Raw genomic sequence first — 10,738 nt, forward strand, 5'->3', positions numbered from 1 at the left:
AGGGACGTCACATAGACTTTGTTATGCAATTATATATTTTGCATTGGAACTCACTTTAGATTTCCTTTTTTGGTTTCAACAATCAAAGAATCCTTAATATGGTACGGAAATTCCCACTTCAGTGTTCCGTGCATCACCATATTCGCTTTCCATCGTGCCAGCGTGCAGTGATCAACGGACGGTCTGTCCTTGCATCACTACAGCTGGAAATGTGAGTGGCAGTCTGCCACTGACAGCCTCCACACAAAAATTTGGCCAAAGTAACCATCTTGAACAAAGCCCGTACACCATTCGAGCCCATCAAACGGAGTGAAAACACGGAGCCTCTAAAGAAGCCAGGCCCAGCCCATAGCCCGTGGTCCTCCTGGGCCGCGCCAAAGCAAAACCCTAGGAGGAGCCCGAATCCAACGGCTCGCAATGCCCTAGCCCCGATCCGACGGCCTCCGCCCCACGCGCCAACCTTATAAGCTCTCACCATTCCCCGCCCGCTAGGGTTTCCTCCCAGACACCTGCCCGCCTCCACCCCACCCCAACCACCTCCCAGGTAAGCCGGCGCCGGCGGCGAGCAGCGGCGGCCATGACGACGCGCTTCAAGAAGAACCGCAAGAAGCGCGGCCACGTGTCGGCCGGGCACGGGCGTGTGGGCAAGCACCGCAAGCATCCCGGAGGCCGCGGTAACGCCGGTGGCATGCACCACCACCGCATCCTCTTCGACAAGTACCATCCCGGCTACTTCGGCAAGGTCGGTATGCGCTACTTCCACAAGCTCAGCAACAGGTTCTACTGCCCGTCGGTCAACGTCGAGAGGCTGTGGTCGATGGTGCCCGCCGAGAAGGTGGCGGAGGCGGGAGCCGACAAGGCCCCCGTGCTCGACGTCTCCCAGTTCGGCTACTTCAAGGTGCTCGGCAAGGGCCTGCTCCCCGACAAGCCCATCGTCGTCAAGGCCAAGCTCATCTCCAAGATCGCCGAGAAGAAGATCAAGGCCGCCGGCGGCGCAGTCGTGCTCGTTGCTTAGGGTGCTGTGCTTTATTACCCTGCCTTGTCTTTATCCTTGGTTTTGAGATCTAAATCTGAACTAGTAGTTGTTTACTGTCGAAGCTATTTGTGTTGAACAAGACTTTATTAGTTCTCTATCCTGCTTCACTTGTTGAAAGACAGCGAATTATGAGAGTTTTGCAGTATGTGTTGCCAGATTATATCATATATTTCAGACATGTCATCTATATGTGCGATCCTATTTATCGTTTGTTTGATCTGTGTCGTCAATGGCGATCACTTTTCTGATAAGTAGTTGGCATAGGGTACATTTCTTTTACCCGTCCTTGCATTGTGCATGGATTCTGCTTCTGTTTAAATCATGTGAAATGAATTCTGCGATTAGTGCTAAATCAAATTTAGTGTCATAGGCTACTATTTAGCTGTTGATAGAATTTTTGGTTATTAGAATTGTTAATATTGGAGTATTAGGTGGGCGGTTTGTTACCATTGTTAAAATGATGTAGAGCACCAGTTATACAGTAATGCTAAACGACCTAGTTGCTCGAAGGATATCCTGATGATTATTGTATTGACATAAATAAACGGATTAGTTTCTTTTCTTGTTTCCTGTGAGGGAAATATCTAATTTAATTTAGGATTGTCCTATGTTTTGGCTTATATATCTTAATCATAGTTAAATGGTCTACATAATTTCTGAATGATTACTTGCTAAAGGAAACTATCCTGCTGATTATTGTTTTGACCTAAAGAATCTGACTAATTTCTTACCATCTATTTTGTGTGCGGAAACAATTAATTCAATATAGGGCAGACCTAGGTGTAGCCATATATCTCAATCGCTGTTAAATGGTTTACAACTGAGTTCCCTAACTAAGTTGTTTGATGGATTGCTCCTGAGAAACATCAGGAGGTTGATTTCGATTTGGCCTTTGTGGTTTAAGATTTTTTCATGCTAGAGTCACTTCTGCCATTATGCTTCTGTTCTGTGTTAAAACATGTACTCCCTCCGTTCTGAAATAGTCTACATTCTACCTCCAAAATTTGTTCTAAAATACTCTACATTCTAGCTTTTAGTCAACAACAACACTGAAAACAATGTTGTTTTGCTCTTTTTATTGGAGGTTGTTGTTTTCAATGTAGCTTGGATTGGTTGTTCACATATCTAAGTAGTACTAATAAATGCAATACTAATTTGTCTCAATTTTTCTAGAATGTAGACTAAATTAGAATGGAGGGAGTATGTTTGTTTGGCTTGTAAATTTGTAATGCTATAATGTTATTCTAGTCGTCAGTGCTTTGACGCATTCCATGCCATTGATTCACTCATCATGCTAGTCGGTTTGGTGAGACAAATGTTTGGTGTTTTATCTTCTAAATTGCTGTCATTGTTTTGTCTCGCTCTATACTCGTTTCATTCGTCTCACGAATGCATCCATTTATTTTATTGTATCTTTTGCTTGGTTTCATGTTTGTGTGATGAATGAAATATAGAGTGCAAAGCATATCAATAACCTTGCGAAAATATGCTCAGAATGATCTATCACACACATTCCATCGAGATGTCTGAAAAGTTCAGTCAGTTGTGTAACTCAATAGTTATCCTTGCCTTGTGATGCGTTGCCATTGTTTTGACACATTGCACTTGATTGTATTCGATGAGCTTTATTTGGAATTTAGATCCTTACAGTTTTTCTTTGAAATATGAGCTAACCAAAATTTTCTGTTGGCCAAGCAAAAATGTTTTAGCAAATGATTCAGATTTGAATCAGCAGGTACTTTTCTTTTTGCCCACCCATTTTTTGTCAGTGGATTTGGCATTTTGCGACAGTTCATTGGCAATTTGATCAGTGTGGCAAATGATCAAATTTCAGAGTACACTGCCAAATGATCAAATTTCAGAGTACAGTGGCAAATGATCAAAAATAAAGGTTAAGTTCCTCTCGGTTGATCCGCCAACTTCGCCACGGCGATTGCCCAGTCGTTGCTTCTGGATCGAGGACCCATTCTGTGTTTGCACGGAAATCTGTTCCGCTGAACTGACTCAGCGAACGATGCTGCCGGTGAGAGGAATTTTGGGTCGTGCTGTCGCCAAACTCTTTGCGATGGCAATCGGTGTCCGTCGATGGTGTTGTTCTCAGTGATCAGAAGAAACTCTCGTGCTGACCCGAGACGGTATAGCAAGAGAAGGAAGCAACCGTGCCCGGCACTGCGTGCATTTGCCCAACCGGCAAGCGATCCCTCGTCCGCACGCACAGGGTACCGACTCAGGATGTAAACGGCTCATCCGCTGGACATATACGAGCTGTCACTTCTGCCACATACGTGATTAGCAAATTTTGTGGCAGCCGCTAACTATTTCTGGCGGGCCCGTGCTGCTTAGCGGTGCCGCTTCGGCCGCCTACAGGATTAGCAGCTACTACTTCCCGCTGTCGCGTGTTGCTTGATGCCTCTTAGGCTTACTAGTACTACGGCTGATGGAGTGATGCGTATGCACATACGTTCCTACTTCTACAACGGCTGAATTAAAATAGCAGATACTTTCTAGAAAATTCACAGGAAATAATCACAGCAGAACAAAAGAAAGAACTCTATCACTGAACTTCATTGAAAAGTTCTCTGAACTTTGGATAGGTAAAAGAGGCACCAGCTTACATAATTTAACACAATATTAAAAGTAGAAAAGCCAGCAAAAATAGCTTGTAAGTAGCATGCAAACCTAAAACATAGGAGTTGTATTCCAATATGAATGAAGCATATTTTTGGAAGATCTACTTTGTGCTTCTTCACTCAAAGCTCAACAAGGAAGATTCTGAACTTGAACTAATGAAAATGCTGGCAATCAGAAATCAAGAGGAAGGTTGGACTTGTTGACGGTGTCTTCTTGAGCTCTAATAGTTCATTGCTCTACACTTAAAAGTGGTCCAGCTTCTATCCTGACATAATACTGCTGCATTAACCTTGTCTAGACCAGTATTGTCCTGATATAATTACAGAAACTTGTGCAATGGAGCATCATTCGAACTACTGAAAACTTGACATGAATCTACATCTTGAAGTGCAACCAGGGAGCAGCATCAGCAGATGAACATGAGTCTTCATTGAACAGGAAGTCTGCAAAAATTAACAAGTATAGTGAACTTCATTGCAGAATTCTCCAAACATTGAATACGGTAAAACAATTTGCAAACATGACAAAATGAACTCAAAGAGATTTTGTGAATAAAATGAGCGCCACTTAGCACTCAAAGAGATTTTGTGAACCAAAATCCTATTTGACAGTGGCACTTAAAGCTTGGATGGGAAATAGTATGAGTTTCAAAGCTGCCTGATATGAAGGTTGCAGCATAATACTAAGAAATCACTTGCAAACCAGCAGTAATCATACTAATTAAGGAAGACAGACAAGGGACTGTGTATTTCGTATAAATTCAGAATGACCACCTCTGTTGCTTCGTGGAAAACCTTCAAGATGGAACATACAGTTTCAGCTCTTCTCCACTCTGCAGAGGATAGACAGAACTTGTAGTTTCTGTCTTCTTTCCCCAAAGTATGAAAGGCTTTTCGAAATGAGAATGCTGACTGAAGCATTAGGTATGTGGAATTCCAGCGTGTTTGCACATCAACAGAAGGGAGTGCACAAGAAACACCAACTCTTGCAACTACTTCATTGAAGTTATCCACTCGAGTCTGAGAGCTCTTCACATATTTCACACTTTCTCTTATATTATCAATTGCACTTTTCACTGCTGTCAACCCATCTTGGACAATCAGATTAAAAACATGGCATGCACAGCGAATATGGAGTAATGCACCTTCAGAATGCAGCATTTCCTTGCCTACTAGATTTTCTCTCAGATTATCAATCATTGAACCATTTACGGATGCATTATCAACAGTTATGCTAAACAGCTTGTCCTCAATATTCCATTCTTGCAAGCTTTTCAGCAGAATATTAAACATCGTAGCTCCATTGTGGGGAGTCTCTAGCATACAAAATCTGATTATCTTCTTGTGCAATTTCCACTTCATATCTATGAAATGAGCAGTAACGCACATATAACCTAAAGTCTGGTTCGAGGTCCACATATCAGTAGTCAAAGATACTCTGCCAGCATACCTCTTGAACCCTTCACTAGTTATCAACTTCTTTTCATAATACAGTTTCATGATATCATCTTTAATAGTATTTCTGGAAACCATTTCGAATAGGGGATTTAAACTTTTGACAAACTCCACAAAACCAGCATAATGAACGATTGAGAAAGGAAGCTCATCCATAACTATCATTTGCGCAAGTAGCTGTCTAGATAATTTCGGATCAAACTCCCAATTCTTAAGCATAGATGCATGAGGAGACGAAACTGAGGACTTCATCTTTTGCACAATGAGGTGCAGATCTGACCTTATTGTACAAGTGGTCAAGTGTCTGCGGACACCACTTGTACCCACTTCGCGTCCAGCTGGCAAAAATTCATTGCAATGCTTACACTCAGCTTCCACAAGCTTTCCATCATCATAATGGGGAATGAAATCCCTCCAAACAACGGAAGTTACTTTACGTCCTAGTAAAGGCAGTAGATAACATTTGTAAGAACATTTTCACTAAAATTTAAGTAAGTAGTTGCTGCAGTTGTAAAAACATTTGTAAAGCATCTCACCGCGTGAATGAGTTGTTCTTGAACCACCCAACGGAGAAGTCACCAGAGATGGCGACCTCGATGAAGATGGCGACCTCGGCATAGATGGCGACCTCAGCGTAGATGGCGACCTCGGCGTAGATGGCGACCTCGGCGTAGACTTGGCATTTTTCTGTGAAGGGGGACTCCCATCCATATCCGACAGCGACCTCCCTCTTTTTGAAGCTACCACGTTTGCAAGAACTCCAAGACGAGACCTCAGCATATTCACTCCAGGAGACCTGGTCACTCCGCAAGGAGAACCTCCTCCCTAGAAAACAAAACAAAGGAATTGACATGGATCAGTGATCCATCCAGATAGAGAGGCCATAATTCACATGGCACCACACATATGTAAAACAAAAGAGGAATTGAAACGGATTGTCAATCAAATACTCACTTCTGCTCTGACCATCATCTTCGACTTGTTCTTCATATCCTTCCTCCTATCATTTAGCTCATTCGCTTGCTTCTTCTTCCTATCTTGTAGCTCTTTCCTCCTTGCAGCCACCTCCAATTTAATTTTTTTTGTTGTACTCTTGCTTTAGCCTCCTCTCTTCTTGCTTCTGCCTCCTCTCTTCTTGCTTATGCTTCCTCTCCTCTTGTCTCTGCTTCCTCTCTTCTTTCTTGCTCAATCTGCACTCAAATAAGTGTAATCAAAATTTATGGGAATAAAACATAAACAACAAAACAAGAAGATAGAGATGAGGGACTCACTTCCGCTGCTCATCGAGGGCATCCCACACCTGCTGCTCCTCATTGATGGTTTCCCACTTTAGCCTCTGCTTGTCAACATCACCCTCGGGATCCAATTCTTCGAGGTGAACCGGCTTCATGGATGGGCCAGCCATTTCTTCGAGGTGAACCGGCTTCATGGATGGGCCAGCCATTTCTTCGAGGTGAACCGGCTTCATGGATGAGCCAGCCAGTTCTTCGAGGTGAACCGGCTTCATGGATGGGCCAGCCATCCCTACATAGTCAAGAACACATATAATTAGAAAATTAGCCAGCATTTCTATTTCACTCAATTAGAGAACATATTTACTTTCAATAAACTAAATTGAGCTAGACTAAAACTGCAAAAGTAGAAGTAATAATTCTCTAGTTGTGACCACAGTGGGACTGTTATTTTGTTGGAAAACCAGCCGCACTGGACAAACCATCTGGCTGTCAAAAAATCTGAATTGAACGCACACAACAAACAGATCAAGACAAGCAAACTTTCACCACCCATGAATTTCAACTAATAAGTAACACGGGTTCAGAGAATTTGTGTGACATGTAGCTCTTTATTTCAAACATTCAGAATTTATATTTTGAAGTTTCAAAAAATTACCAAACAAAATTATAGAGATAGCCAATGATGTATGCTATATTTGTGTAAAATCTCAATAGAAACTAATTTGTATTCTAGACTACATGAAATTGATAAAATCTGATAAATTTTATAGTCTTGAAATGTGCAATGTTCACTATAAAATTTGTCAAAATTTGTTATTTTTGTGTAGACTAGAATATGAAGCAGTTTGTACTGAAATTTTACACCATTGCAGTATACAATATTAGCTATCCGTAGAGTTTAGATTTAGATTTTTTGAATCTTTGAAACATGAATTCTAAGTGTTTAAAAACTAAGGGCTACATCTAGCTCGGCCTCCATTTGAACTTTCTCGCATTTGTGCCCTAAAACAATCTTCAATAGGTGCTATATATCTATACGGTGATGTTAATTTTTTGAGCCACTTGTGTTGCAAATGTGGAACACTGCGACGACTGCCGTGCACAACCAAGTTCCCCGCTTATTTTAGCCTCCCGCTGCCAGCCTGACCTTGCCCTAGACCACTGCGCGCGACAAATCGACTTGTGCGACCGACCATCGTGGCCACCTAGTCATACTGCTCGGGATGACCGCGCCAGCCCCATCACCGAATCGAGGATCTCCGTCGTGTGACCGTTAGTCGATTAAGGACCTTCGGCTCCCCTCCGTCGACGTGCTAGCCGTGGAGGTGCCACGCCACCCTACCATGACCCCCCCCCCCCACACGTGTAGGTAGGCTTCCGCAACGCGACCACCACCGTGGCCGTCTCGACAAAGATGAGTAGACGTCCGATTCCTCCTCGGTGCACACAAGGTGTTTGACAAAGAATGGTCAAAGGTGATCTCTTGATATTTTTTGTTTTCAGAAAGTGTTGTTGTGATTTAGAAGTAGGTTGTAACATAGATTATTGTGTTCAAAGATGGTTTTGTTGACGATTCCTACTTCGATGAAGAGTGCGCCATGCTGGAAGATCAGGACATTCCTACTCGGCAGTGAATTTATGCGAAGGCGGCGAATTGATGCCCACAACAAACTCATGCTCAACTACTTCATTTCTATTCTAGTGTATCCCGGTAATTTTTTCGTTCGCTGGTTTAGGATGCCTCTAGATTTGGTCAATCACATTTTAGAGTGTGTGAAGTTGCATGGTTGGTTCTTCTAGTGTAGCGGGAGTTGTGCCGAAGAGCTTGGGCATAACATCGGAATCTTTCACTGATATTAGAGCAATTAGTCTTCATCAACGTGGTCCTGAAAATTATCGCCAAAGCCATGGTCCAATGCCTCAACCCCAAGCATTGCCTCCCAAAGATAAAGCACATGCATAAAAACGAGATACAACCAATAGAACTATATATATATATATATATATACACCAACATCAAGAACATCTATTGTTGGCTTCATTACATTCGTATTCTCACACTTCTTATAAAGCTTGACATTGCAAAATGCAATTAATGCTCTCGTTTCGCTAAGTGTCGGCCGTCTATTTGTTTTCAACCGTATTGTACAAAGTGCTTTTTAATTGGAGTTCCGAGAAAGAACATCATTAATGTTCGTGGACTTCGTGCGAGTGACCCACCCTTGCCACTACTATTCGGTATTGTTATCGACCTGCTATCCTGTTACTATGGTGAGTTCTTCAAATTTATACGAAATATTTTTACCTCATTAATTTCACTACCAACAAGTAATTTTTTCACCTCACTAATGTCACTACCAGCAAGTTACTTCTACCAAAAAGTTCGTTTTTTTCATTCAGTCTAATATTTCACATTAGAAATAAGTATTAACCCAAATAATATTTTGTGTATTTTTTACTCTTTTAGTTAGGTAGGGATGTTTAAGAAAACCTTTTGTTGCAAAGCATTTCACTCTAAATTAAAGGAAACCAAATTGATTACACTACTCCGCCAATAAATTATGCCATAACATTATCTAGTGTAGTTTCGTTGTATATAACATCCTTAAATATCACAAATCTAGGTACACTCATTGGGAGCATATGAATGTCAAGAAGTATTTTGATAGTATTTTCTAGAGTATAAACTTGAAAACTTTACTGTAAGTAACTATATATTTCGAAAGTGATATGGTGTAAGCAAGTAGTTTGTCCTATCATCCCCTCTGTTGTTATGTAGTCTTGCCCAGTTGACGATTCAGAAGACGAGGACAATTAAACACTTCCTCGAACCAAGCTATCTAAACTCTTTGGAGCACAAAGTTTGAGAAGTTTAGTGAAAATGGTCAAGCTTTCTTCCATCCCTTCTGGCTCATTGAGCTCACCTCTATCATTGTTCAGGAAGTATAGTACTATAGAACTGAAATGGTGAGTGATTTCTACGCACGCTTCTATTCCTGTAGACAGTGTTGGGCCTCCAAGAGCAGAGGTTTGTATAACAGCAACAAGTTTCACTTAAGTGAATCACCCAAGGTTTATCGAACTCAGGGAGGTAGATGTCAAAGATATCCCTCTCAAGCAACCCTGCAATTAAGATACAAGAAGTCTCTTGTGTCCCCAACATACCTAATACACTTGTCAGATGTATATGTGCACTAGTTCGGCGAAGAGATAGTGAAATACAAGTAATATGGATGATTATAAGTAGTAATTGCAATCTGAAATAAAAATGGCAGCAAGCGAATATATAGCAGAACTTGTTGGAAACGGTGTTTCAATGCTTAGAAACAAGGTCTAGGGATTATACTTTCACTAGTGGACACTCTCAATAATGATCACATAATTGGACAATTAGATAACTTCTCTTCACTTGTGCTACTCTGAATTACTCTCCTATTGGAATCACTAATCATCACATAGTGGCTACAAAAGCTCCACTCAAAGTTCATCAAGTACTTGACAAACACCACTCATAGGGATATCCTCATCAAATCATAATCCAAGATAATACCGTTGCAATTTAGACCGAGTACTAACATAGCATACACATTGTCAACAATAGCTATGAAAGGGGGAATAGATCACATCAATACTATCATAGTAATAGTTAACTTCATAATCCACAAGAGATTACAATCATAACCTATGCCAAGTACTACATGATGCACACGCTGTCCTCTTTACATCATGGAGGATGAATAGACTACTTTAATAACATCACTAGAGTAGCACATAGATTAATAGTGATACAAAGCTCATGATCACATAAAGATCACACCATGGGAGAGAGAGATGAAGCACATAGCTACCGGTAGAGCCCTCAGCCTCGGGGGAGAACTACTCCCTCCTCATCATGGGAGTCAGCAACGGCGATGAAGATGGCGATGGAGTCGATGGAGATGACTCCGGGGGCAATTCCCTGTCCCGGCGGCGTGCCGGAATAGAGATTCTGTCCCCCGAAACTTGTCTTCGCGATGGCGGCGGCTACGAAACTCTTCGTGGAATATGACTTGTTCTCCTAGGGTTTTCGCGACGGAAGGAATATATAGGCGAAGGGGCGATGTCGGTGGAGTCCCGAGGTGGGCTCCTGATGACCCACAAGTATAGGGGGTGTATCGTAGTATCTTCGATAAGTAAGAATGTCGATCCCAACGAGGAGCCCACCCCATAGAGGCGGCGCGCGCCCAGGGGTGGGCAGCGCCCTAGGGTGTGGCCGCCTCGTGGCTCCTCTTCGTCTCCTCTTCGGAGTTCTGGAAACCTCTGGTGGAAGGATGTTCGTGTGACCTTTTGTTTCGTCCAATTCCAAGAATATTTCATTGTGTAGGATTTAAAACCAAAAACAG

The 10,738-nt window shown here is 42.1% G+C and overlaps 1 protein-coding gene and 1 long non-coding RNA gene across 2 annotated transcripts; one reads left to right on the forward strand and one right to left on the reverse strand.

The window, feature by feature from the left end:
* The first annotated feature begins 542 nt into the window (after nt 1–542).
* Nucleotides 543–1,214, forward strand: LOC124675606 (60S ribosomal protein L27a-3-like). Its single transcript, XM_047211676.1, has one exon. The coding sequence runs from the start codon at nt 578–580 to the stop codon at nt 1,013–1,015; it is 438 nt and encodes a 145-aa protein (XP_047067632.1). The 5' UTR covers nt 543–577; the 3' UTR covers nt 1,016–1,214.
* Nucleotides 1,215–5,550: 4,336 nt separating this feature from the next.
* Nucleotides 5,551–6,094, reverse strand: LOC124678247. Its single transcript, XR_006994394.1, has 3 exons — nt 6,076–6,094; nt 5,658–5,946; nt 5,551–5,561 (listed from the first exon to the last, which is right to left on the reverse strand). It is a non-coding gene; the product is annotated as an uncharacterized LOC124678247 (long non-coding RNA).
* Nucleotides 6,095–10,738: the final 4,644 nt, after the last annotated feature.

This window comes from Lolium rigidum, chromosome 7 (assembly GCF_022539505.1).
Source record: "Lolium rigidum isolate FL_2022 chromosome 7, APGP_CSIRO_Lrig_0.1, whole genome shotgun sequence".
Classification (NCBI taxonomy): Eukaryota; Viridiplantae; Streptophyta; class Magnoliopsida; order Poales; family Poaceae; genus Lolium; species Lolium rigidum.

Excerpts from the sequence above, each read along its gene's own strand:
- LOC124675606 (XM_047211676.1), top strand. The coding sequence starts at position 578 with ATGACGACGCGCTTCAAGAAGAACCGCAAGAAGCGCGGCCACGTGTCG.